The sequence below is a fragment of the Anser cygnoides genome, chromosome 9 (assembly GCF_040182565.1).
Source record: "Anser cygnoides isolate HZ-2024a breed goose chromosome 9, Taihu_goose_T2T_genome, whole genome shotgun sequence".
NCBI classification, from domain to species: domain Eukaryota; kingdom Metazoa; phylum Chordata; class Aves; order Anseriformes; family Anatidae; genus Anser; species Anser cygnoides.
The window spans coordinates 15,389,688-15,416,934 of NC_089881.1; the positions used below are offsets into that span (position 1 = coordinate 15,389,688).

General features: G+C 46.7%; 2 protein-coding genes across 2 annotated transcripts; one reads left to right on the plus strand and one right to left on the minus strand.

The window, feature by feature from the left end:
* Positions 1–9,252: 9,252 nt before the first annotated feature.
* Positions 9,253–13,315, plus strand: TMEM207 (transmembrane protein 207). The gene is made up of 5 exons (XM_048076808.2): positions 9,253–9,383; positions 11,135–11,172; positions 11,570–11,614; positions 12,048–12,190; positions 12,972–13,315. The coding sequence occupies exons 1-5, from the start codon at positions 9,309–9,311 to the stop codon at positions 13,118–13,120; spliced, it is 450 nt and encodes a 149-aa protein (XP_047932765.1). The 5' UTR covers positions 9,253–9,308; the 3' UTR covers positions 13,121–13,315.
* A 3,115-nt stretch (positions 13,316–16,430) lies between these two features.
* Positions 16,431–27,178, minus strand: CLDN16 (claudin 16). Its single transcript, XM_013199166.3, has 5 exons — positions 26,811–27,178; positions 22,297–22,399; positions 21,882–22,046; positions 20,589–20,780; positions 16,431–20,252 (listed from the first exon to the last, which is right to left on the minus strand). Exons 1-5 carry the CDS (start codon positions 26,952–26,954, stop codon positions 20,113–20,115), a joined length of 744 nt encoding a protein of 247 aa, XP_013054620.1. The 5' UTR covers positions 26,955–27,178; the 3' UTR covers positions 16,431–20,112.
* Positions 27,179–27,247: the final 69 nt, after the last annotated feature.

The window sequence follows — 27,247 nt, forward strand, 5'->3', positions numbered from 1 at the left end:
TATATGAAGCCCAACTGACCCACTGATTTTAGCCGAGTGGATCTGTTTTAGTCCAAAGCTCCTACTTTTGGCAGTTCCATTTATTTCTGGTAAATTACATAAAAATACTCCTAGACTCCTTGTGAGTCCTGAGAGAACAGGTATTTTGTCATGGAGCAGAGAAGAGTTTGTGACTCTCTCTCACTTTTAATTCCACCACCAGTGACTTCCGTCTGTAATGTTTTGAATAGAGCATTGTGTTCCCCCTGCTCCATGCTGTCAACCTCTTTAGGCAGACAGCAGCTCTGTCACAGCTGGGTGTGATGCTGGAACTTACCGCCCTTCAAGGAAGATGGTCTCCAAGCAAAAATATATTTGGTGTTTAAAATACCTAGATTTATTGAATCAAGTCTTTAACATCAAGAGGTAACGTGCTGTATTTTATGTAGAAAACAATTTTCCCTGCCAGATGAAATCCGAAGGCAGAGTGCCTCTTATTTGATATAGCTGCTTGGGCATTACTCTGTCTTGGGATTAATGGTGATGGTGTAATTTAGATTCTGTAACAACCTGAGACAGATGGATTTACAGAGTTATCAGTCTAGCCACATACAGGCAGCTCTGCTTTAATTGAATTTAGTGCTGGGAAAGGAAGAACTTGATGAAAGGAACTCCTCCTCCTCCTGCCTTGAGAATGAATGTCCAGCTGAGGCAGGAGCAGCATGCCTTGCCTTTACAGCTAGCGTAGGCAGGAGCTGCAGGCAGGACAGCAGAGGAACGGCGCCTGGGTGGGTGCACAGAGGGTGCCGGGGAGCACAGGGCAGCAAGGAGGCTTGCTGCTCTTCGTGCCCACCCCAGGGCATCCTGAGGCTTGGGAAGCAGTCCTAGGAGAGCTTATAGCTCACCTGCCAAGTCTGCCCTGGAGGTGCGCTTTATTTCATTGCCTATTCTAAAGAAACAGGGCTGCGTGATCATACTCTGTCTCTGCCTGGCTGTCAGACTCATTCCTGTGGCTCCAGAAACTGCGGCCTGTTTTTAGCCTGATGTGAGTCTTCGCAAATCCTCTGAAAAATAATAGTGACCTTCTGCAAATTTAGGGAAAAAAAGTCTGACTAAGCAGAAAAGAGAAAAGTGTTAACACTTCCATAAGCTTGACAATGTGAGCTCAGCCTTCTTGGACACCAAGGAAAGGAGAAAGAACAAGAATTAAAGCACTACCTGTGGCGCCACAGCAGGGAAACACCTGTCTTATCAGACACAGAGGAATTCACCCATGAGGCACAAATCCTTCAGGAAACAAACCCAGCTCTCCTGTTTGTGGATCTGTGTGCTTGACAGGCATTCACCCCCACGGAAATGGCCTAAGGCCTTTCACCCCTTCTCTGTAGGCCACGTAGGCCACATCAGATATGGGGACCCTGGGACAACGGGAGTGGCATGGGGCTGTTGGGCTGAGACCTGGAGTGGGAGAGGAGCACCTCTGAAATGCTGAAATGCCAACCTCCGGCTGCCTTGCTCGACGCCCGGACACCCTCTCTTTTTTTCTCACTGTGTTGGCAGAAGATTTGCGAGTACATTGCCATGTGCCATTTCAAGCTTCATTTGAATAAACGTCCCATATAATAGACTTTTATAGCTCTCTTTCTGTGAATTCTAAATTAACGCAACTAATTAAAATGTTCCAAAGTTTTATGTAAATAACTAATTAGCATTTGAGAAGGAATAGTAAATTCACAGATGGTTGTGCTCCATTCAGGGCCCACTCTGCTCTCACTGGTTGTAGCCAGAGCAGGGTTAGGCCCCTGGTGCAACATCCTCCATGGCAGGAGCTCACCACCCAGGTTTCACCCTGAGGATGGCCTAGCACCATACGCCCTACCTGCAGGAGTGGGAACCCCTCGTCTTGCAGGATTAGGCCCATTCTTTCCATCTCTGACACCACAGCTTGCAAGAGAAAGGAGAAAATGGGAGCGTGGATGGGAGCCTTGAAGAAGATGAGGGCTGTGCCCAGGAGATGAGGTGGGTGCCTGAGCTGTGGTTTTCAGTGTTCATTTTGGTGCTGCTGTGTTTCCAAATGCTCCAAGAAGAGGATGTTCCTCTAGAAAGCCTTCTCTTTCAGGTATTCATGGTGTGTTACTTAACAGATGCAGGTGAACCTCAGGACTCCTGGGTTAAGGACCCAGTGCTGCCACCGAGTCCTTGGAGGACTGTTCAGTCACTCACACACTGTGTCCAAGCATCCTCAGAGGTACACAAGCTAAACATTTTGTTCTCTCATAGGAATGGGGCTAATCAGTGTCTAGCACACTGGAGGGACTTGGAGAGGCATTGCAGGAGCAACTTTTCATCTGGCTTTCCTGGACCTTTGGGTCCTTTGTGGGCTGTCCTTTTCCAGGTTTACCAACGGGGAACTGCTCCATCATGGTGCAGGGGAAGGCTCTGGCCTTTTAAACCTCCCCCTTGTAAGAATGTGAAGGTCTAAAAAAATAGATCCATATTTAATGCTGATTGCAATCCAGGTGGAAGTGAGAAGACCGTCACATCCAGGCTCTCATTTGTACCAAGAGTCTTGCATTTATACTGAACTCTGCAAACCTAAGTGATAGTGAAAAAAAAAAAAAAAGGGAAAAAAAAAACCACCCTGCAAATACAAGGAAGTACTTTCTGAAAGTGGCCAGCTGTGGTTTGTTTACTCTAGAAGAGAGCAAATCATTAAAAAAGGGTGGAGGAGATCATTCTCCCCTCCTATTGAAGAGGTCCTGCACAAAAGTCCTCACCTGCGTTAAGAGCAGCTTTGTGTGTTTGCACCCCTTGCTTCCTGAGCTGCAAAAGGCTGTGAGAGATGGGGGAATTATAAAATCCTGCTTCAGGGAAAATTGAGGCTTTCTGGTGAATTTGAGCCAGATCTCCAGGGAGGGGAGATGGGCTTTGGAAGATTCATGTTGCTAGGAAGATGCTGCCTGGCCAGAGGGAAATTCAGGGAGCAGCACCGGGAGGAGTCAGTGGGGAAATCAAAGGATGAGTTTCAAGGGACAGGTTGAAAGAAGGAAGCATGCAGAGCTTGGCTGGTGAGCAGCTAAAGGATGGAGCTGCTGCAGCAGTCTAAGTATATTTGAACGTGTTGAATTAAAAACAGGAGGTTATCCTTCAGAAATATTACAGGGGACAGATATAAAACTGAGACTAAGTGAAACAGCAAAGCTGGAAGGGGGTTTGCAAGGTGAGGGGGAGAAAGGGCTACACCAAGTGAGCCCCTTGTGCAGCCTTACTTGCAATCCCCATCTGCCCTGGAGGAGTCCCCCATCTCTGTCTGTCTGTGTATATGTGCTGCGAGCTCCTGCAGAGCAGGGAGGAAAATGAGAGCTCTCCATCTGCGTTTCCAGCCCGCGTTTCTCAGCCTGTCACCAGCTAGGCAAGAAGGGGAGCTGAGCGGCTGGAGGGCAGCCTGGTGGGGAGGGGGACCCCACGGAGCTCCCTCGGTTCATCCTCACCCTGATCCCGCCTACACAGCTCCTGGGGAGCACAAGGCAGGTGGCTCCCCAACATTTCACCCCACACAAAGGATCGCCATATTCCCAGGCAGAATATTTGAATTTTCACCTGTAGCAAGAGGAAAGTTAGAGAGCAGCTTGCTGCTGCTGCGTTTCTTGAATACATAAGCACTGACACGAGTCCTCCCAGTTTCTGAGTTTGCAGCTATTTGGTTGCAGCCTGTCCTGAGCTGGCTCTGCAGGTAAGAAATGAGGGTCTGAAAGCACTGTTCAGCCCTGCCCAGGAGGGCTGGGGGCACTTGATGGGTTGAGACCTTCCAGCAACTTTAAATAAGCCTATAAATAAGGACACCTTGCAAAAATTCAAGATGCGATATAAGGCTCAGCAACGGACTGTGACGACGGTCAATAGATATTTGGAAGAGCTGGAAAAGGCAGCAGTTATCTTCACTGAAGGGCACAGCACACTGAGCCTGGCTGCTGGGTGTTGCACCAAGAGGCACATCGGGGTGGCCCTGTGCCTGTGTGGCCCCTCTTGCAGGGCAAAGCCCCAGCCTGGGAGGTTTCTTGGCTACGTAGCACACGTGCCAGCTTATAATGACCAGCAGCAGTGATGTATTTCAGTGTTCATTGCTAAGTGGTTCTGCCTAGAAAATTGACTTGAAAATGTGTTTCAGGATGTGCCAGATATTCTCATGCTAATTTCTCAGCCAAAACCTCCCATGTGGTGTCCAATGTGATATCAGTAACTCAAAGGCAGGGGAAAATGAAGCCTCTATCTGCTTTCAAGCAATTTATTCTCCTTTTGTCTTTTTACTTCCAGCAGCTAAGTAAATTACAGGGATTAAAATACAAAAGACATTTAATTTTTTAACTGTAATTTCTTAGCTCCTGGCAACAGAGTAACAAAAAATGAAAGGAAATTAAGAAAGAAAAGAATTAAAATGCAGATACCATTTCTAATGATTAAAATACAAATACAATTTTAACTGATTAAAAGTAAGAGGACCTGTTGGAACACAAAGAGACAGCAGCAGGCTTCAGGATTCAAGAAGCCATAATCAGCTTCAACTTCACATTAAAAACCTGAAGGGGAAAATTTCTGCTGGTGAGTACTTTGCATGTATTTTTGGTATACTCCATCTTTCTCTTTATCCAAGTTCCTTTTAATTTTATCAGCTTTATCCCTAATTCTACTTTTCTATTACCAAGTCTCAAGAGTTATCCAACCCTTTGAACTGATTTCTGACATGCTCTAGGGGAGGGAGAGCTAGTGAGCTGGAAGAAAGGTCTCTTACATGCTTTTTTTCAGGTGGACTCTAATACAGAGAAGTGGTTACATGGGAAGTTGGTGACAGAGCTGGGAATTATCTCAAGTCCTAATGTCCAAGCCAGAAATAAGAGAAGCCAAACTGCCATTCATTCCTCAGGTGCAACAGATCTTTAAAAGTAATTCTGAGCTCTGAGTTCTCCCACCTTCTGTAAAACCAAACAACATCTTGGTTTAGCCCAAATGCCGTTATTTTTACACTTTTCTTTTTCTTTAAGATCCAGTTGAAGTTTTCAAAACGAAACCACTGCAAGACGAGAAAGAAACACTTTTCTTCATCCTTTCAGCTTGCTGTTGATGCACCACAACACAGCTCTCCACAAAACTGCAACACTGTCCATGGCTTTCTTCTTTTTTTTCCTTTTTCCTTTTTTTTTTTCATGGTGAGATCAGAGCTGGTACCAGAGTTGTAAGCACACATAAGGCACTTGCTGCAAAGGTGCACTAATCAAGGCTGCTTCCCCTGGTAAATGAGAGCAAGAAAGTTCCTGATTAAATCCTTTTATGTATGCTCAATATCTCAGTTGTTGCAGTAGCTATTTTTCATTTGCTCATTATAGGGCTGGAACAGGGGTATTTTGGACAATTCACAGCAATTTCTCACAACTGCTCAGTGGACTTTTTATTTTGAAGAGTTTTAGAGATTGGACTTCCCATGAATGTGCAATTTAGGGATTTGAGGACTCTGTGAACACGTAAGTGCTGAATACATTTTTCTGTAATTCTCAGTCCGTGATATGCACTCACATAGCGGAGAAATCCCTCTTATGAATAACTAACCTAAAAGGAGATTCCTTTTCCATTAGCTTTCTGCCAGGCAAAAGGCTTCTCTGACCCCTTGTTCTCTGCTGGATTTTCCCTGCTGAAACACCCGCAGAGGCAGAAGGGCTCCCTGGACTGCCAGGAACAGCAGCGAGCTGCAGTTGACTCAGATGTGAGAGTGACCTGCGGAGCCTTGCTCCCGGGGAGGATGCAGCAGAACAACGTTATCCTTGTTTGCACTCATTTAAATTAGTGCCCGGAGTCTTTCCTTCCCCCAGTGCAGCACGTCCCCCGCACAGGCTCACAAAGGGCCGTATTCATCACTGAGCAGCAACTAGTTATAATCCTTTTGAAAGACAACAAGCTGTGCCAGCTCCACCAAGGTTTGTTTTAGAGAGTTCATGCTGCCTTGCTCACACAAGCCCAGAGCAGTCTTAGCTGACTTCTGCATATGCAGATGGGATTGGGGGGTTTAAGGATGGACTGGGGCAGTTTCTCCAGTGCTTTGGTTTTTTTTTGGGGGGGAGAGCAATCAGCTCCCCACAGTTTTCACTTTGTGAGGACAAGAACCATGCTCCTTTAGCTCTCCTGTCACAGAGAGGCAATGTTCATCCCTTGGTCTTCCCATTATCCTTCTCTTCTCTTGGACTGAACTGAATTTACCTGTCCCAAGTCTTCCCAAGACAGACTGGGAGGATGACTGCAGTCTGGCCGAACCCAGGTGCCAAGAACACAGCTGCAAAAACAAAGGCTGAGCCAACCACAGCAGTGAGGTCGAGCAGGGAGGGGAAGCTCCCAGCAGACATGTGCTGGACGAAAAAACTGATTGTGGTGGTTATGTGAAAACACAGAGACACAAAAAAGCCAATACATGTTTAATTAACTCTTGTTGGTCAACATCAGGCTGCCCTGCCTTTCCTCATCTTCTTTCCACATCACATTTCTCCACATTCTCCATCCTGACCCATATCCTTCCCACATCGTATATGTGCCTGTCCCACTTCTCCTCCTCCTGCCTCTCTTCTCTTACTTAAAGTCATGGCCCCATGCTGGACTCCACTGGGAGGTTGGTCAGAGCTCAGCAAGGTGGTTGCTGCCTCAAAAAGCATCCCCAGCAGCCACCAAATGTTCTGAAGTCAGCTAAAGAGCTTTAAATGTGTTTAAACTGTTAGCTGGGCTTATCAGCTGCCAGGGGCTCTGTGTGGGCTCCTACTTGCTGGCAAATCCCCTCCCACTCTCACCAAAATCCAGAGGTCCTCAATGTGTTCCCTGCAACCTTGGCTCAAACCAAAAATACAAGTGAAAGTTGTCTCATGACACTCAAGCAAACAAGGCATGTACATGCAAGAATGAACTCAGTTCCTGAAATGCAGACCCCCTAACCCAGTCTTGGCCCTGTCGGACCTGATCCTCCCCAGATTCCCCATGTCCCACTGTTGCATCTCCTCTCATGGCACCCAGCAAGAGCCAGACCCTGAAGGAGCTGGTTTCTGTGGCCACTTTAAAAATCACCCTTCTGATGATCCTGGAGTTGCACATCTTCCTCCCATCAAAAGGACCAGGCCCATTAAGCAGAAGGGATAATGGACAGTCATAAATTGCCATATGTTGCAGGAGTCCCTCTTGCTGCCTGGGAGATGCATTTGTCACCTAGCAACGACACAAGGTGATGAGGAAATAACAGATTTTTAATCTAATGGCCATGAGTCAACAGCTATCAGAGACCAGCCTGCAAAGTCCACTGATGAGGTGGACGCAATTGGTTGAGAAGGAAAGAGAAACCCAACCCAAGGAGAAGGGAGTAGGGGTTGCCTTTCATAAACATATATACATGTGTGTGTATATATATATGTGTGTGTGTGTGTATGTATAGGTATATATATCCTCACAGAATGACAAAAAGTCTGGAGAAAATGCGTCAAATGAGAAATAACTGTCGGACACAAGGCTACCCAGAAGATGAGTCTCTGGGCTTTGCAAAGCCCCAAAGGCAGAAGGCAGAGGATGAGGCAGGAGGGGTCACAGCCTCCCATGGGTTTCAGTGCAGAGCTCCTCTCAGCTTTGTGTCAGGTCCTTGTTTGCTCATCTGAAACCTCTGTACGGGACCGACCAACAGGAAACCTCAAAGTTTGCCCCTGGGGCCAGGAAGCTGAGTAGTGGCAGAGTTCAATTCTCACCTTTTTATTCTAGAAGTTGGCCCAAAACAGAAGCTTTGCATTATTTTTCAGTACTAATAGCTCATGGTGATAACTTCCCTCCTAAATACTGGGGATGATGCATGGGGCAGCAATAAAGTGGGAGCTGTCTGGGTGCTGGCACTGGTGCACAGATAGAGGCGTCTCGCCGGAGCAGAGGAGGGAGCTTCAAGGCAATTAATTGTGGTAGGAAGAAATCTGAAATTAGTGCACTGACGGATGATCTCTTTGAAGCTTGAAACTGTAAGAGTCACAAGGTTCCCAGCAAGGCTGTGCACATTTTTATACTACAGGATCTTTTTCTTTTAAGAAAACAGCTAAGAAATTGGTTTGGCATTTCCCTCTTGAACGAAATTGAAAAGGACTGGTCTGAACCAGGACTCCAACATGTTCAGACCATTTATATTGTGTAGTACATCCACTTAGCAACAGTGTAAGAGGTGCTTTCTCAGAAGGCATCATTTCAGAGACTTGCCTTTAATTAACAGTGAGCTGAAATACACGTTTGAGAAGAACAGGGTATGGACTGTGTGTATTCAAAACTTTAACAATAATTAAGAAACCTGAGCATGTATCCAAGTTGGTTAGAGTTCTTGACCCCTTAGCTGAAGAAAAACCATGGAGACATGCCTCCAGATCAACTTAGCTTTGTCAATCATTACTGAATTAATAGCACCACGACATAATGCTTAACTTCTGGAGCGACGGCTAAACATATTCACAGCAACACCCTTTGTGTTAAACCTGGAAGAACCGTAGCTAATGATGCATCTCTGCCAAGGGCTGTAAACTTCTGTGACAATCTATTACTGACTGCCAAACACACTGAGATCATCCCCACTTTGTGGTGATCAGAGTTATGGTGCAAGTGGTCTTCCACCCCAGTTTTAGCTTCATCATCTGGGCATAGCTATCAGTTGGGATTAAACCAGTGCTTGCAGCAAAATTTGGTGTCCCTTATGAAAACTACTTGGGATGTGTCTTTTTTTGATGCATTTTCTTCTCCAATCAACCCCTGGCAGCTGTGTGCAGCAGTGGTGGTGCTGGTGGAGGTGGCCTCAGGCTGGGAAGGGTTTCCTTCATCCCTGATGCACGTGTTTGAGGCCGGAGGCACGAGGCATGGAGGTGGCTGGAGGCAGAGATGCTTTTCCTGCAATGTCAGAATTGCAGCTGAAGGCAATGCCTAATGAAAGCACAGCCTCAAAGTATGGCCTCCAGTGATCCTTTATTTGTAGCTGGTCCTGTTAAATAGCAGTGCGGGTTAATATGGAACTGAAATTCAGCAACAGGAGTTTGTGAACAGCTATGAAAATGCTGAAACACCTGCAAAGTGCTGACCTTAGGCTAATGTTCATTTAACTTGTAGCAGCTGTTTGAGTGTGTCCATGCAAACCTGAGTTCGTTCCCTGGTTAGTTGTAATTTCCAAAGGGCGGGAAGCCATTGGGTAGCATGCTGTGTGGCTAAACGTGCAGAGAAGTTTTTAAAGCTCCCAATTGCGTAGGTAAAACAGTGCTGCAAACACAGCTCTTCCCGCATTTCTCCAGTTAGTGATGCAGAGACCCAGAGCTTTGTGTTTCACTTCATGGATCACAGAAGCCGGGGTCCTGTGTTTTACCTTCTTCCAGGTAACCAAACCCTTCACTGGGATTTTAGGGATTTGGAGGTGGGAGAAAGATTCAGCTTTTATAGAATTTAATCAACTTTTTTTTTTTTTTTTGAGGACCTGGTAAATTTGGGGAGGGTTTAATATTCACAACAGTTCCAGCTAAGGGGCAATGAAAGCATGACTGCCTTAATCTTTTATTCTATCTATGGCTGTTGAAATGGAAGAGCGTGAGTCTTCCAGCAAGGGTGGGTGTTTGGCTGCATTGATGGATTACAGCCTCAGAGCAGATGTTCTTTGCTGCAGCTTAACCATGCAGTGGTAGCTGGGCTGAAGTAGTTTGAAGAATGATAAAGGAGAGCCCAGAGGTTCTCATTCAGCCATGAAGAATACTCAGGGCACGCGTAATCACAGCAATCGGCTGTCTGGTTTTGACCTGTTATTCTAATAATCAGTTGAAGTGCAAAAAAAGTCTTAAATATTCTGCACCAGGGTACATGTGTGACATGGCAAATTAGCTCAATTTTCAAAGGACACGTCTGAAAGAGTTCATTTTGAAGCTTCTGTCTTTTTCCCTATTCCTCATTCTAGTTTCAACTGCTCATGAAATTTCATAGATAAGGAAAGAGTTATACCTAAAGCCTTCTGGTGAAACTAGGGACTGATCCTGCCCCCATTAAACCAAAAAGCAGTGTGCACAGGATCAGACAGATAATAGAGATTTATGGAGTAATTTGTTGTGGTTTACAGAGACACAAGAAGTCCTGTTAATAAGAGATATTGTATTAATATACATATTTGATACGAATTTCTAATACTTGATAGAGCTTTCTAGTTTCACTCAAAGTCTGAAATCTCTGTATCTTTTGGGTATACAGAGAAGGAAATCCAAAGTAAAGTAATGATGCATGACTTATGTTAATAGTTTTCTCCAAGAAATGCATCTGCATTCTTCCATCTTGCTTATTCTGTTTCCTGGTGTTATTGCAATTCTATAACTTGATTTTTGTAGCAAAGTTGGGTAAGTGTTAAAACACATTTAATGTGAGTTGTCCAAAAATTCTAACAAATTTGATTCGATCTTGTTGATGAACCACTCCGATTACTTTTTGCCCAGATAATACGAAACTGAGGCTAAGATCAACAAGGCTTGCAAAAGTAAACTTGCTTTAATGGAGGGTAGGAAATAGACCTGAAGAACAAGTTTCAGGTTCACATATTTGCGATTGCAAATACACATACCTGAAACCTGACTCTGGGAATGATGCACTACTACTATCCAAAAACAGAAAAACGCTGGGTACAGCACATGTTCAGTCAAAACAACTCCAATTTACAGCTATGTTCACAATTAACCTCTGGAAAATAGCTACAAACCAAGAATTAGTCATGGGAAATTCTTCAGAAGACATTTCTGAAGAGTGAAGTCCAGCTCTGTGAACAGGTCTCTGATACCTGCTTGTGTCTCCCTGCTCTCAGCCTTCTCTTTTCACATAAAATGAAATGCTTCCCCCTTGGCTTAGCTTTCATCTGCTAACTATTGAATTTATTGAGCTGTCAGGGAGATTATCTGCTGATTTCAATACGGGCTAGCTCAGAGCACAAGTACACAGACAGCAGTCCCTGGAGAGAGCAGCGGTTTTCATCTGTGCAGGAGCCAGCACCTCTGTTGCTCTTCCTCTCCAGGACAAGATCAGTAATTATATTGGCTTAAAACAAAGCAACAACTACAGAAAGCACAACTTGCCCTCTCTGATTTACATGTGTTTTCAGTTAGCAGGCTCCGAGTCCGACTGTGAGCCTGGTGAGAGGTGAGTGTGTCTCTCCGGTTTCCTTCACACTGCCAGCCAGGGACGGGCAGGTGGCCGTGGCTGCTCCCACACCGGGCTTTCAGGAACTGGCTGCCTGGTTTTTCTTCCAAAAGGGGAACGGGAAGCTGGCAGCTGTTTGTTCCTCTGGGTTTTCAGCAAAAACACTGGTGGCGGGTGCTGGTGTTGTAAGGCAAACCAGTTGCACGCTGCTTTGTACAAAGTCTGCATCTGCTCCTATCTAAACAGAGAAACTTACGATCAGGTTCCCTTGATGGAGGAAAACTTCTCAATCATGTAGTTACCAATGATGCTTTTCTTTATGCTGATAGACGTGTGCTGGAGCCAATCTGGTCCCCACTCGCTGGACTGAAGCTTCCTTTTATTTCTCCCTTGTTAGGTGCCTTGGGCAGGGCGATGAAAACTTTAGCAGCTGGTATGTGTGGTAAGTTTCAGCTCAGCTCTGTTTTAGAGGGAAAACTGGCAAATAATATTCTTTGATGGATATATGGAGAGAAAGGCATTAAGAGGGACTGATAGTTGGAGATCATTGCTCCTGGGCTGTCCCTGTGTTCTGTCTTTACTGACTAATGGGAATCATTAATCCATATCCTCACTGTACGCTGACAACTGAGCTGGGCAAACCTGATGAATGATTTCAGAGAGAAATGCTAGAATTTCGAGCCAGCACTCAGCACTGAGACATTGGTTTCCCAGGACTTTGATCATGTCCAGCACGCTGATGGGGAAACCGCAACGTTTAACGGCCATTTGCAAAATACATTAATGAATATGTTAATTTGAAGACAGGCGGCCATCTGTTGGTGCTGCCTGCAGATGGTGATGGCTCTGTTCCTCCCCTGCTGCCTCTGCCTCAGGTTCCTGATGTTGTTTTTCCTGGCCTTGCTCCTGTCCTGCGGGATCTGCTGCTGCCTGCAGTGCTGGCTGAAGCGGCGGAGCTGCCTCGCTCACCCACGCACCCTGGCCGTCTTCGCGCTCAGCAGCTCGGATGCTTTCTGCGGTTAGTCCTCTCCCTGCCCTCTGCAAGGTCCCACGGGTCCCATCCAAAACCCAGTGAGAGGTGGCCAGGCTTGAGTGGGAGCCGGGCTGCGGTTGTCTCTGTGTGTCCATATGTCCCGAAGGTGCCTTCTAGACTTGGCCACACTGACACTTGGAGGGGTGTGGGGCCTCCTCCTCGGTGTCAGAGCACTTGGCGGCCCAACGTACTCAGGGGTCAGGCAGCCCTTTCCAACACATCACCTGAATTACTCACTCAGGCAAGACCACACCGGCCTACCTGAGCCACCCCAGCAGGCAGCTGGGCTGGCTGATGCACCCTGGGGTCTGTCAGGAGGCTGACTTGGTGGATGTTACTCATCGCAGAAGCCGCCCTCAGCGTTCCCCCAGAAACACCCAGAATTTTGAGGACAGGACTATAATGACTGTGTACAGCACCCCATGCCGACCTGGAGTACTGCCAGCAGGCTGGGCTAGACAACAGCCCCCCAGGAAGAATAAAGTTAATTCTGTCATTAGGTAGCATTGAGCCCTTCCCAGAGGAAGTACGGCCTGCTTTCTGGGTGGCCATGAACAATGTCTCCACAGGGAGGGCCCACCCAAACCCACCCAAATTCCTCTGTTCTCACTTCTTGCATCTGGAGTTTGTGGCGAGAGGTTTTGTGATTTAAAAATTACATCCATGCCTTTCTTGTTCCCGAGTGGTTTGGCAGCTCCTCCCCAGCTCACCCCCACGCCTGCTCTTCACTGTCTGCTCTACAGTTTCGGCTTTGCTCTTTCCCCAGCGAGTGAAGCCCCTCAGTGCCCATTCTCCGGATCTCCGAACCCCTGTGTGAACATGGAGACGTCCTCTCCTCCTGCCCCGCGGTTCAGCCTTGGGGGAACTGAGTTGCCTCCATCCTATGAGGATATCATGAAGGAAAACAAGCTCTAGACACCACGCGTTAGCTTTCTGCGATCCCACTTGGTTCATTGGAGACCCTCCATGATGCTGCAGTAGTGTGGGAGCAGATCAGCCCTCTCCACAGGTTGGCCAAAAGACTGAAAAGCAGCACGTATTTCATTTGAACCTAAAAGGGGAGCCAAAATGCAAGAGAATAAATACCAAAAGCACGTGTTGAATCTGTCACAGGGGTTCAGATTGACATTTTGATATGACTTAATTTTGAGAAACTCCCTCAAAGGTCTGTCTGTGTTGAGGGTTTCTCTCTTGAAGGCTGCTCAAGCTGGTGCAACCCCATGTGTTTTAGGACTGGATGTTGATAAATGACTCGATAGTTACTTCTCAAGCTTGGGCTGCCTCCTTCACTCGGAACAGTGCCAGCAAACACCCTCTGGCAAAGTCATGACGTTCTAATACATTGTAATGCAATCATGCCACTCTGCGATGAAGGATCATTTGCCACATTTAAAATATTTAGCACAGCGTATCAGATTTTTCTAATCCAAAAAGCAGGGAATTTAAGGCCAGAAGAAGGAAAGCAAGGGCTGGATGTTATAGGGACAATCTTGGCAGCGGGAGCAGGCTACAAAACACACAAAAAAAGCAAGTTTGCTCACTTGAGCTGTTCTTAATTTCATGGTGACTGCCCCCAATTCACTACTCTTGCCCTAGCATGCCTGCAGACCTTGTATGGCCCAGGACCCACAAAGCCACTCCCCACACACAGGAATTACGGGGTCAGAGATTTGGTGCTCGGTTACAGAAAATTATGAGGATAAAGACTGTCATTTTCTTTGAAGTGAGCATTGCAGACGGGATGGGGAGAGACTTCAAGAAGCCATCCAGACTGCCTTATACTCAATTGGGATCAGCTCTACCTGAGCTATTCCTGGGAGGCATGGTCTGCCTACTTCTCAAATTGCAGAGAAAAGATGTAGAATTTCCCCCTTAGCTGGATTCCAGAGGAAAGAAGATTTCCTTTGTTTTTCACAAGCTGGCCACTGAAGCCTGGGGTCAGCCTGACCTCTCTTCCTCTGCTCTCTCACCGAAAAGAGCCAGGGGCTGCATTATGAGCCACCTCCGCAAATGTCACACCTAGTGCCGTGCACTATGTGCCCAAGGAACTGCGAGCTCTATGTTGAAGTGGGCACTTGGGTCCATCTTAGGCACCACAAAAGATAAATTGAAGCCCACAGCCTGCCTGGTAGAGCAGCTCCCCACCTGTAGAGTGGGGGTGGTATGAGTTCCCCTGCTCAGGAAGGAAACTGGGAAGATAAATCCAGTAAAGGTTATGAAGTGCTCACATATTCTCATAATGAGGCTATATAAGTACCTTAGCTAGATAAAGAATAATAGCATATTTTGAGAGACAAATTCTCTGCCAGCACCACCACAAATTATCTCCATAAAATCTTATTTTAGAAGCAGCTTTAATGTTTGACGCTTGTGTGAAAGGAAATAAATGTTACTGTAGCAAAATGAATGTTTGTGCCAGCAGGCTGAAATATTGCAGGGTTTATTAATAAGGAAAATTAGCAAGTACGGAGTCAGCCAGCGGAGAAGTCGAGCAGTTCCTGAGTCTCCTTTCGCTTGCTGAACTTAGTGAGAATTGCAGGTGATTAGCACCTCTCGGGATCAGACCTCTTACATACATAACTGCTTCCACCACTCAACCCCTTCAATTTATGCCCTGAAGCATGAGATTTGATTATGTTTGTCACTTCAGCTTGCGCAGCCTGCTCGTGGGCATTAAATCAGCCACCACTTCCTTCCAACCTCCACCCGGCATTTGCTCCAGTGACCCTTTCGTGGAAGTGAACTCCACAGGCTGTCTGCATTACATGCTGCATAAAACACTGCTGTCTCCCGCTTATTAATTGCTCGGCTCTAAATATATTGCCACCTCTAATTTCACTGAATGTCACCTTCTAATCAGATGACTGGAGAGGCTAACAAGCAAGGACTGATCTGGTTGCGGTGCCTCCATCACTCTGAGTCCCTCTTTCACAAGGTCCAGCATGCAGCATGTGTTTCCGAGGTGGTAAATCCTTCCCCAGCCACCCAACAGAGGGCAAGCGAGACTTTCAGCAGTGCTCCGAGGCGGCTGCTGCTCTTGCAGAAACATTCCCAGGAGCAGGTTTGTGTTCCTGCGCTACTAGCATGCATTCAAGTGCATTCTGCTTCATCTTCGAGGCACTTTAATTATTTAAAAGGAAACAAAATAATTAAATCAAAACCACAGCAAGTGGCTTACAGTAAAGTGAAGTAGTAGTTGTCACAAAGTCAGGCTCCAGCTGCAGCCACCAGCATGGAACACCTGCACGTGCACTGCCGTACTTGTGCAACACACCGGGAGCCCTGGGGAATTCCAACATCTGCAGAAGACCAGGAGCCATCTCCAAAAAGGGTCCATGTGGGATTGTTTTGGGGCAAGCTGGTGGGCTTTTGGTGTAAACCCATCTTGCTGCTGGTTTGGGGTGAGGAAGGAGAGCCCCCTGGGGGGGGCGGGGGGACACTGATGGCTCAGTGGGCAAGGCAGCCTAGTTCATGAAGACTCGTCCTGGTCCTTGGCTTCCTTACCATGCAAATGGAGAAAGGGATGAGTTCTTTCCTTCAGACAATGTAGCTGGGATGGCCCCACCAACCACACATTGCCCCACAAAAGCTGCCTCTACCTGCCCGCTCCCCTACTCCCCGGTGTTCCAGCACAGTGGGCGAGGTTTTTCCAGTCCCCTGTTCCCATCCTTACAACAGCAGCAGCTTTGCTTGGCATCTTCTGCTTTTGTAAGCACTCAGCCCTTAACAAGGTCAGTTGCTGCAGTTTGGCCGATGTTTCCAGAGTTATGAGGAAAGATGAGCCATTTCTTTACAATTCCTCACCTTAGGAGCTGGGTCTGTTTTGGAAATGCACTTGTTCTGCTGTGACCCTCTGACTTCCACCCATTTTGTAATTTCTATTTCCCATTGACTTTGAGAGGAAATAGCAAACTGCTCTAGAAAAGCCCGGAGAACTCTGGAAGGCAGGAGTATTTGTGAGTGAACTCATCAGCAAGCCTTGACAGGGGGAAACGGGAGCAGAGCAGAGGAGATAATTGCTTGGTGACCATCTGGAAGCAAAAGACAAAGGGAACGTGGGGAGGTGCAGGCCTGGACTTTCACCTCCACACATCAACAGCTGAATAACAAAGTCATAAACTGGCTCTCAGGCAAAACAGAGCAAAAAGAAAGGCAGCTGAGTCATAACGGGGGGTTGGCCAAGGCTGCCAGGAGGGCTGCAAACAAAAGACGTAAAAAATAGAAATATTCTTTAATCTGCTGTGTTTTTTATTGTTATTATTTTGATTGTCATCTGAAGGCTTTTGTGTAAGGAAGAGGATGAGGCTGTGGGAAGATGCTCTCTCTCTCTCTGGGTCACTAGATAGGACAGTTCTGGCTCTTTCCTTTCTTGCTCAAAGGCATCTTACAGCAGGAATCCAATAGCTACACGGACAAGATTGTCCTCTGCTCCCTGTAGCAGTGTTTGGGCAGAATATTTCAGTCATTAATTGCTTGTCCACAATAGTTAAAAGCTGCAGAAGAGCAAGCTGTGGGGTTCCAGCCCCAGCTGAGAGAAAAAGCCTAGTTTTCTTGGTGGAATTTTATTTTTCTCTCTTTGCAAGTTTAAAAAAACAACTAGAAGTAGATGTGCTGAGTGACAAAGTCTGTCAGCTCTCAAAGAGCTGCTGCTACTGATGTGCACTGGGGTCTGGCATCTGCAGGTAATGGCAAAGGTCCAGGCAGCCTCTGGAATCCACCCCACTGTCCCAGGGGCTGGTTTCCTGTCAATAGAGCAGAGATTTCCCTCCCAGGAATTAGGGCAAAACTCCTTTCTGGGTGAAACTTGGAAGTGGTGTTAGAGGAAGCTGACACTCAATGGCAACTGCATTTATTTTATCTCAAAAAGATGACAATCTGTAAGGAAAACAGAATTTTGAAGTAGCATTCTTATCTAATTAAAATAATTGTTGAGATCTACTGAATTCACACACAAAAAAATCACATTGCAATGCGTGCAAAAAGTAGGGAAATCCATATTTTGGAACATATCCGTGTACCTACATGAGATGTTTGTTCACAAGGACAGAAGAGTGAGTCCTCATTAGAGCTAGGGTAAGAGCCCTTGTGAACAAGGCTCATTGAGATGGCGAGAGGACAAAATGCTGTAGGCAGAGAAGGACAGCTACTGAAGATGTCATCGTTTTATGGCCTCTTTCTTGCTTGCATAAATCAAAACGGGAAATCAATACCTATTTGTAGGGTATGAAATCAGCTTTGCAAAGAGCTTACCTACAAGACATTGCTCATTTCCGTAACCTGCAGCCTGCTGGAGCCCTGGCAGGCTGCGCTGGGCTGCGTGATGTGAGTAGGGAGGGCAATGGGGAGCCCCAGGGTTGAGGAGACGCGCGGTTGAGGAGATGTCAGGGAGGAAGAAGGAAGATCTTGACTCAGTTCCCAGCTCTGTGGCCTCAGAAACTAAACAAGGAAACTGAAGTGGTCTAAATGCCCCAATAGGTAAAAATGCTCCTTAGGAGTCAGTGAAAAGTGGGAGAAGGCTAAAAACCTGTTGGAATCGAAGGATTAAATGTTGGGCCTCAGCTGCAAAGTGCAGCTGAATAGACTCCTGTGAACCACCAGTGGCCGTTAGGAAGGAAGGGGCAATCTGTTGTCATATCCAGCCCCATTCCTCCCATGAGCTGAGTAGGCTGCAGATAGGAATTTGGAAGAACTAAAGAAAACACATTAATACCTGATCTCACCTGCAATGTCTTTAGTCTTGGCAACTGGTTGTGATTTTGAAAGAGAAAGGAAGACCTCTGTATTTTCTGGGGGGTTTGTTGCATATGAGTAAATGACCACACAAAAATAGATTGGCATCGTGGCATCATGACAAGCTAATGAAGACTGCATACTGCAGTCATGAAATCAGAGTTCAATCAATCAGTGAATCAACAATTAAATATTAACAACTGAGCAAAACATCAGATGGAGTGTCAGCGGGATTTGAATGAACCAATGCAGCACTGGAATGGTTACAAAACATTAACCCAGCATACCTAAGGGCTGCCGTGACCTTTTCTTAGCCCTCTTGTGCAGGACGTAGATCCTCAAAAGCTACTGTATGGCACAGGAAGAACAGAGTTAACCCTTATTCCACATCTTTACTGAAGAAAAGAAAATCTTGTGAATGTTTATGCAACAATCTCTGTGTACATGTATATTTGAGGAATGTGCACCGTGACTTAAGACAGTATTTGGGGTATGCATATGCCTTATTGGTACCCCTGGAGGAGCACAAGGCTGGAGGAAAAAATAAGATCAGTCCTCTATATTTACCCTTGACCAGAGCGTAAACATTTAATCCCAAAATGTCTACTGAATGACCACTTGTTGTGACCCATGTGTTGCAAGTCACAAAACACTTCCTGGCATCCTAAAACAAGCTGAAGACCATCAGGACAAAGGCCCAGAAGTCTCCCCAGCTACAGCATACCCCAGAAAAAGAACAGGAGAAATCAACGGTCTGAGATCTGCCAGTACACCTGCATTAGCAGGTGATCCCAGACTGTTCCTCCTCTTCTAAACAAGAAACAAAATTTCCCAGAAAAAAAAGATAACCCATGGATAACCCATGAGAGGACTCCCTCTCTTCCCCCTCATCTTCCATTGTAGGGGTTCTCAGAGGGATTCAACCCACTCCATCCCATCTGCCTCTGGCCATCAGGCTTCACTTTGTATCAGAGGAAGGAGTTTTTCCTTCCAGTCCACCAAGTGGTCAGTGGAGGAAGCCTGTATCTGGTGGGCCCTCAGTTCCCAAGGGTGCGCGCACCCCTAATGAAACTCCACTGATGTTTCTCCACCACCCCTGGGCAGGTACCTCTCTGTGCTGGGAGCCTTTTCTCACTCTCTGGTGCTCATCACCAAATGAAGTGGTGCTCATGGCAGAAAAGACTGGATTTGAGCAGTTCCTACCAAACCTAAGAAAACCATGTCTCAAGTTCTTTTTCCTTCAGAGGCATCGAAGGGCTGTTAGTGCTTTTGCACCCATCCTTAGGGAATGTACTGAAGGCAGCCTGGATTGCAGCAGGGGACAGCAGTCCTGAACTGGATTTAAATACCCATTTGATGGAAAGAGACAGAAGTTTTTACAATCCTTTATCCTGCTTCCTAGCTGGCATAGATTCATTGCCATACACAAGGCGAGGTCTTGGATCTTCACTCACTGTCTGTCCAGGCAAAACTTTTACTAAGCAGAAAGAAGCTGGCAATTTCCAGATCTCAGTGAATCTAGCAAATCCCTAATGTACATTTTAGCACCTACAGAGAAAGTCTATATTTTACAGGAAAGAATGCACCTGAATTTGCAGTGTTTCCTCAGTGCAGGGGTTTATGGGCCAAAAAATGTGGCCAGGCATTTAACACAGCTCTTTATCTTCTGTTGAGCTCCCCAGCTGCCTTCAGGAGCAGCATCCCCCGTGCTGGCTGCACAGGGCCCAGATGTTTGCCAGATGATCAGTCCCTCTCTCCACAGGAGCCTGTATTTTCTGCTTTGTACGTTCTTTCAACACATTGCCAGACAGGGAGCAGATCCATCTTGCAGTGTGGGGATCTTCACACTGAACACTGGTGGCTGATTTCAGGAGCAGCTGATTTATTTCACTTGCACTGATAGAGATGAGCCAAAAGCTGGAAGATTTTGTGTTGGCTATTTCAGTCCGTGCTTATGCAAACAGCCCCAGTACTCGAGAAAGCTGGAATCCCTAAAGCAAAGTCTTCCTGGAGATTACTTTCTTGAAGGAAATTTTTGTGAAGTTCTCATAATGCAAATATTGTAACACACAGTACATCCTCAAAATTCAACTTTTCTTCTATGCCACAACCACAGGAGCTCAGGTCCTTGCACAACCCACTGGAGTGGAGCTCTTTCTGGTGTGTTTGCTTCCTCCTCACACTCTCGTGTCCATGGCATACATTTTGGCAGTAGCTGTTTGTGAGGGTGGCAAGTGCACGTTGGTTACAATTGTCCCAGCTGAGGAATAGCCTTTTCTCAAGGAGTAAGCAGAGTGAAGCCTTCCAGAGCTGGTCTCTGTGAGGAGAGAAATAGGATCTGCTAACAAGTGCTTGGTGACTTTCAGCTTGTAAAGCCTTGAAATACAGAGAAAGAAGCACTCAAAGATATGATGTAATAACACATTTTATGTCATACTTACACCTCAGCTCCCACCCAAAGCCCTTGATGTGCTTTATAGTGCTGCTGAAATAGCACTATTCCCATTTTACAGCTGAAGATGCTGCAACTGGGGATGAGCAACCATCCTGAAGGACATACCTGAAGGACATTCCCAATGCCATGTGCCTATAGCAGGCCCTGAGAAACATCTCCGTCTCTTAGGTGCGTTTCAGCCCTAAAAGAGCTCCTCACCTCTGAAGAGGTACATGCAGCAGGTGAGCAGGGCCCCGGACAAGAAACAGCCAAGTGACCCCGCCATGCCGAGCCAGCAGGACCAGCCAAACTTGTACTGGATGCCCAGAAACACATTGTGGAAGACCAGAGAGGAACGCTCCACGTAGACGTCAACGGCGTACCACACCGAGCCAGTAATGCCTGGGAGACCTGCAGGACAGGAGGGAGGTGCCACACGGAGCTCCCACACAGGCCGCAGTGATCTCAAAGAGACCACAAACACAGAATTTTGAGCTACAGCCTGCTCTCTTCTGGAGCAGACTTTAGGATGGGAAGAACTTTCTTGGACATGAAGTTTTGGCCCCTGCTCTGTCTCAGCCCAGTCACTTTGGCTGATTTACCATTGTCCCTACTGATGTCAACCTGAGCCCTTTCAGGCAGTGTTTGCACCTTGTGGCCACAGTCACCATTAGCTCCAGTTGGTAGCACTCAGTGTTTTGCATTAAAAGGCATAAAGCTTCTCCTTTCTCATTTTATCAGCTTGTTGTAAAGTTGCTTTGAGATTTTTATTTTCTAACCTCCTTTGACTTTCTGAACTGTAACAGTCAACTTTGGGAAGTACATGGAGGATGAAGAACCTCCCAAAGTACTCCCAAAGTACATGTGCTCCCAGTAGCTGGGGTGAGTTGCATGTTAAATCTGCAGATGCTAAAGTAGAGGTAGATGGTTAATATTGGCAAAAAGTCAAATGAAATGATTTGGTACCTAGTCAGCTGTCTATTTATTTTTGTATTTAAAAACCTCCCACTGGCTGTAACAGCAAACCACCTAGGTCAGCCAGGTATTTATCACCTGGGAAGGAGAGCTGTGCTATTATCCTTTTATTACAAATCAACTGCAGAGATTTGGGGCTAAGTGACTTGCCCAAGGTCACACAATCTGTGGCAGAGCAAGGAACCAAACCAGGGTGCCAGGGCATTTCTAGTCCTTCAGCAATTCTGCCTCTTTGCCCTATCAACAACACTGAGTTCCTCACGGCAAACCAGCAGTAAATGGAAGTCAGTCAACACAGCAGCCAAGGCATCTGGCCAATAAATGAAATGAAAGCAGATAAACTCAGCTATTTGCTGCTAGGGGCAGGTGGTGAATAGTGGAAGCTATATTGCACAAAAAAAAAGCAAATAAACATCCTTCCCCTGTGTTTACCCTCTAGAAAATCACCAACTCCTGTCCCCAAATAAGGGAAGGCTTTAAAGCTTCCCCCTTTTGCTAAAGGGTGTTGTGCAGGGCAGGGGTGATGTGGAGGAATACCTGCGATGAGCAAGGTAACTCCAGACACCTGGCAGATGCGCAGCTTGATGAGTGGCTCGTCCGGAAGGAATTTCACACAATCCAGTCCCAGGACAAGGAAGAGAAATCCAAATCCTGCCAGGATATCTGCTGTGATCATCATGGCTCGGGTCAGCACCAGCTTCACTGCAGAACAGAAGCAGATCATTCTAGTGCGTGAGGAATGGCCGTGTGGGTGGGTAATGGGGTCAGGTCCTGTGGGAACATTTTTTCCTGGAATGAAGCTTTCTCCAGCTTCCCCTGGGAGTAATACCCAACTGAGAAAAGAAATATGGCTGCAATACATGGGTACACCAAATTATCTGCTCTTTTTGTCTCCCTGTTCTTCACTCAGGTCTCCCCACTGCTCATGGAAGTACCTTTATCTCTTACGTACCAGGGTGCTCAGCGAAGATGGAGTCGTACTCATCACAAGTTTGGATCCCATCAAAAACATTTGTGACACATTCCCACCACAGGCCACGGCATTTTGTACTCACCTACAGGTTAAGAGGAGAAAAAAAGACCATAAATTACTATACCCACCAACGCAGTAGGTGGGCAGCTAGGCAGTTCAGCAGGAACCCTGGTCCAGTTATGTCAATGGCTAGCTGGACTTGTTTAGTATGAAGAACTGAAAAAGGGGCAGGATGGGGAGAAAGGGCAAGGTTTTCTGTGTCCCTGCTCATGGTTTTAAATTAGAATGAAAGAGATTCAGATGAGACATTGAGGCACAAAACCATCATTTTGGGAAGGATAAAAGTTCTGAAGGGAATTTCTGGGAGAAGCTGGGGGTGGCTGGTTGGAGGTAACCAAGAGCAGGTTTGCTGTCTCCTCGCCAGCTGCTTGCCCAGGCTGAGCTGGGCAGGGCTGTGGACCAGACGACCCATGAGTTTGCCATCTCACTCCCTTTCCACCACCTTCCTGCGGAGAAGGCTCAGGAGGACGGAGCCGCTCGTGACTCATGGGGACAAGCCTCACACCAGGAGAGCTGGCCCCAGCGCAATACGGGAGTGTTTTGCTGCAGAGCAAGGGGTGAGCCCCTTCCCAGATGTTTCTGAAGGGCTGCCCCAAGTGACTCAGCCCTGAACACTGTCTGGAAAAGCAGGGGCAGCTGGTGCTGATCCTGGCCCTGGGGCTCCCACTGCGCTGCTGGCTGTGGGACCGCATGCGCCCGGCCACTCATCGCCAAGACATCCAGACTTCGCAGACCTTGCAGTAGCATCATGGCTCATCCTTTCTGTCCTGCCGAAGCCTTAGATAGCATTCCCAGCCCAGCCTTTCATAAATCGCTTTAATATGGGAGGCATTTTCATTACCAATGCAAATACAGCAACGAGCGCCTCTAAAACATTCCTGGGATTGCTCATAAAAGGAGCAGAGATAATGTGGGTGCAGCTTTGGGCTCCAGCCTGCCCCCGCTGCTGCCAGGGGCACCCTGCTGCTGCTAGTGGAAAGAGAAATTTGGGGTGAATGGGTCTCACAAAGGGGACAGGAACCGTGCTGGTTTGGGTGATGTAAAAAATTCATTTTTCCTATGCTTTGTAAATCGCAAAGCAGATAATAACACGTCTCAGCTGCTTAATAAAGTCTAATCCACGATGTATTGAAACCTGTAGCCAGCCACAGTACTTTCTTTACAGCACAGCGTACAAATTGTACAAGCTCTCCGTGATACTACACGGTGGATTAAAGGTGACTAAAAATGATTCACTATTTCAGGCTGGCAAAAAGTTGTCATTCAAGTTTTAATGAAAATAATCTACATGTTTTGTTTTGTGAAGATGAAAACTACTTACAATTTCTCAGAATTTGGGGGCAAGCTAAATGAAAAATATCACAAAATGACGAGCAATGCAGAAAAAAAAAACTGTTTTCACTGATTCTTATTTTTCAAGAGAACAGTTTCACGTTAAACAATTTGCATAGGCATAAGCTTTTACTGTGGCCCTCAATACAGCTGCACCCCCTCTTCGGTCTTAATTCATCAGCATTTGTGCCGTGCTTGAAATCAACATATTTTTATTAAACTGCATTTTGTTCCACTTGTGTTTATACCATTTCACATTCATCTCAAATCTCCGTAGGCTTATTCATACTACTCTATATTCAGCTACTACTCTCATGTACTTCCTCACTTGCTCACATTAGTATTGTTTTTTAAATCTTACAAGGAGCATCCTCATCTAAATTATTTATAAAGAGGCTAACAACATTCCAGGCTTCATTTGCTTCCAAGTAAAACAGAGGCAGGTCTTAGAGGTAAAAAATTCATCATGATCTAGCTTGTGAACCTACCCCCTTCCCAGACTGGAAAAAAAAATATGATGATTTTTTTTTTTATTCTTGGAATGTGCCACCTGTCACCTACTCTTGCTAGCACAGACAATGGGAAAAACCAAGGAACTCTGCAGCACATGCACAGCCAGGGATAAAAGTTTCATTGCCTGATGCAGGAGTGATGGGAGCAGATGTCAGAGGGGGGACCTGTGGCTGGCCTGAGCCATGGCCAAACTATTCCAGAATTTGTTAACAGTTTCTTAACTTCCTTGGCCATCCCTTTCTCCCCTCTGCTTTGTGTGCTGTTTGTCCTTATGGTTGTTAGTCTGCTCCTGAGCTAGCCTTGGGCATCTGCCTTTGGGCAGGCACACACATGGCACGTGGAAACTTGCTGCTGCAAACAGAGGGGTCAGGGCCGCTTGGGGCTATTATGGGGACACTGCACTTATGCTGTCATCCCATGGCCAGAGCCATGCACCATTTTGGTAGCACCCCATTGCCTCTTTCTTCTCATAGCAAATCTGCTCCAGCTTCCCCAGGCCCAGCCAAGGACTCCCCAGGGAGCTACACATCCCGGCCAGAACTCCTCATCTCCCACTCTGATTATGAAACGCATCGCCACGACCTGCTTTCCCTAACACAAGTATGCATGTAAAACATAAACTGCATAATGACTGTAATATATATAATCATATCCTATGCAGGATGTATAATTACTACTAAAATAATTCTAATATAAAAAATGACAGAACAAGCATACGCTTACCCTTCTGGGGAAAGCACAGAAGACGAACGTGTGAGAGACATTAGTCACAGTGTTTTACCGCACTGTAAAAGGTGCCAGCACACAGTGATGACGAGCCTAGCACGAGAGTGAACCAGGCAGCGTCTAACAGTGGTGGTGATACTTTTAATCCGTCTACAACAGGGAGGGACTGAGTGTACACAACAGTGCTCGCTGGGAAGCAGCTTAAGGCTGTTTCCAGTACAAACCACTGCAAAACTTGACCCAGGCTTGCCTTGATGTTCGCAGTGAGTGCAAGAGCTTGGGCCCAACTCTGTGCTGCTGCATCTTGCTGGATCCTGAGCCCTGCAGTGGAGATGAGATGCTGGAGGCCAAGGTCAAAGGCAAGGGGGATTTCCGTGCAGGAGGATGGAGGTGCTTTCTCCTGAAGTCGAAAGTTGTCTGAATAACCCTTTTCCTAGCTGAAAAGAGGAGTTATTGTGCACTCCAGGCCTTTCTGGCCATGGACAGTTTCCCTGCACTCCCATATTGCAAGAGGCAATGAGTCATTAGGGCCATTAGGGAGGTCATTTGGTCAGGTATTAAGGCTGGGGGCACTTTGCTCCAGTATTTAGTATTCACACTCAGAGCAGGAATGTGAGAGTGGTGGCTGCTAATAACCACACTGGGTGTTAATGGAGCACTTAGGGACAGCCCAGCACAGGTGCCTTTGTGCCAAGAAGACAAGGTTACACAGCCTTGGGGTATCAGGCTCTGTTCTTTCCCGGACTCACTTTATTCAGGATTGGGTATCCCTCCTCCGTTTTGCTTGGAAATGATGCCTAATTTGGGATCCATTTGGCTTTTCTGAGCATACTGATATCCTCAGCTGATCCCAAATGATTCACATGGTTTCCTGAAATTAATCTAAAATAACTCCCAAATTAGGATGATAAATGAAGAGCAATATCCCAGCCAGCACCAGTGGGTCCACACTCTTTTTCCTGCTGGGGTTCACTGGCAATTCCTCTCAAGTCAGCAGCCTTGAGCCTGTTATGCCCTTTCAACTGTGCTTCCTTCAAACAGCTGAACATCGCATTACCGTCACTGAATGCAGAGGAGCTCCTCTGGTTTCCTGTGCTAGCCTGCAGATAGAAAGTTTCCTCCTGATACATTCAGCCAAACTCTCTGTCCTGGGAGATGTTTCACCTTCTCAGCACAAAGCACCCAGTTTTCCAGAGAGCAGATTTCCACGCTGTGGCCCTGTAGCCCTTCAACATGCAGAAAATGCTGCCTGCTCGGGGAAGAAAACTGCAGTACTGAGTCCTGGTGAAATAGGGGTGGTTTGGGGTCTGGAGTCTGGGGCACAGTTTACATGTATGTGCCATTTTGCCCCTTTGTTTCTTGCAGTTTACTTCTGCCAAAACCCTTCTCTAACATGAAAGTGCTAATATCTGCACAAGTTCAAGAAAATATTTTTGAGTGCTGGATCTGACAGCGGTCCCCATGGTCCCCATACATTTCTGCTAGCCCTAGAGCTCAATGGCTGTTAAGAAAAATGCTTGCAGAGCACAGATGTACATGTTGGACTTCTTCACCAAGAAGCCCGACCTACAGAACTAGAAACATCTCCAAAATATCTGTGCAGGCTGGAGATGCTGGGTAACATGCTCCAGTTCATGCACCTTTAAATCTGGAGCCTCTAGACTTTTCCTGAGAGCAGAGCCTGGCAGAGAGAATTACACAAAATGACCACTTTTCTCCTGCTCTTACCAGAGTCATTTGTTTCATTTTCATCCACTTTCATCCAGCCCAACGGAGGAAATGTAAATGAGAGTGGAGCAATGATGCCATGCTCTCCCTAGGACACGTTTGATTTGGAGATCAGGTCCTCCAAAAGATCTTACCTCCAGGGAATCATCAGCATTCACCATCCAGCAGTCTGTCCAGGTAGATGTTATCAAAAACCCAGTAGAGAAAAAAGCAAAAAAACAGCCAGCATACTGGAGGAAAAACCTCATCCCAGAAGGCTGTAGCACACCCAGCGGCATGAGAAAAACAGTGCCCGTGTCTTTTTTCTTAAAGGTGGAACAGAAGCAGAGCCTTCGTGTCCAGGTCGCCGCTGCCCTTTCCAGTGGCCATGAACAATGGGAAATCCTGACTTCTGCAAAAGCAGAGCTGCAGCAGGGACAGGAGGAGGGAGCCCACGCCGAACGTGGAGCTGCTGCAGCCAATCAGCCCTGCACGGCTGGAGCTCGTCGTGCCTGTCTGAAGGGAAACGGGACTGTGCAGAAGTGACACACACGTAGCTGGAGTCCTGGGCCTCCAAGGGAAGGAAAAGGTA

What these genes read in the sequence shown, in the direction of transcription:
- TMEM207 (XM_048076808.2), top strand. Translation starts at nt 9,309, where the DNA reads ATGCAGAGACCCAGAGCTTTGTGTTTCACTTCATGGATCACAGAAGCC. An exon ending in GACTGTGAGCCTGGTGAGAG is followed by an intron (nt 11,173 to 11,569) that starts GTGAGTGTGTCT and finishes CTCCCTTGTTAG; the next exon opens with GTGCCTTGGGCAGGGCGATG. An exon ending in CAGCTCGGATGCTTTCTGCG is followed by an intron (nt 12,191 to 12,971) that starts GTTAGTCCTCTC and finishes CTCTTTCCCCAG; the next exon opens with CGAGTGAAGCCCCTCAGTGC.
- CLDN16 (XM_013199166.3), bottom strand. Translation starts at nt 26,954, where the DNA reads ATGCCGCTGGGTGTGCTACAGCCTTCTGGGATGAGGTTTTTCCTCCAG. An exon ending in CATCTTCGCTGAGCACCCTG is followed by an intron (nt 22,047 to 22,296) that starts GTACGTAAGAGA and finishes TCTGTTCTGCAG; the next exon opens with TGAAGCTGGTGCTGACCCGA. An exon ending in CTGCATGTACCTCTTCAGAG is followed by an intron (nt 20,253 to 20,588) that starts GTGAGGAGCTCT and finishes CTCTCCTCACAG; the next exon opens with AGACCAGCTCTGGAAGGCTT.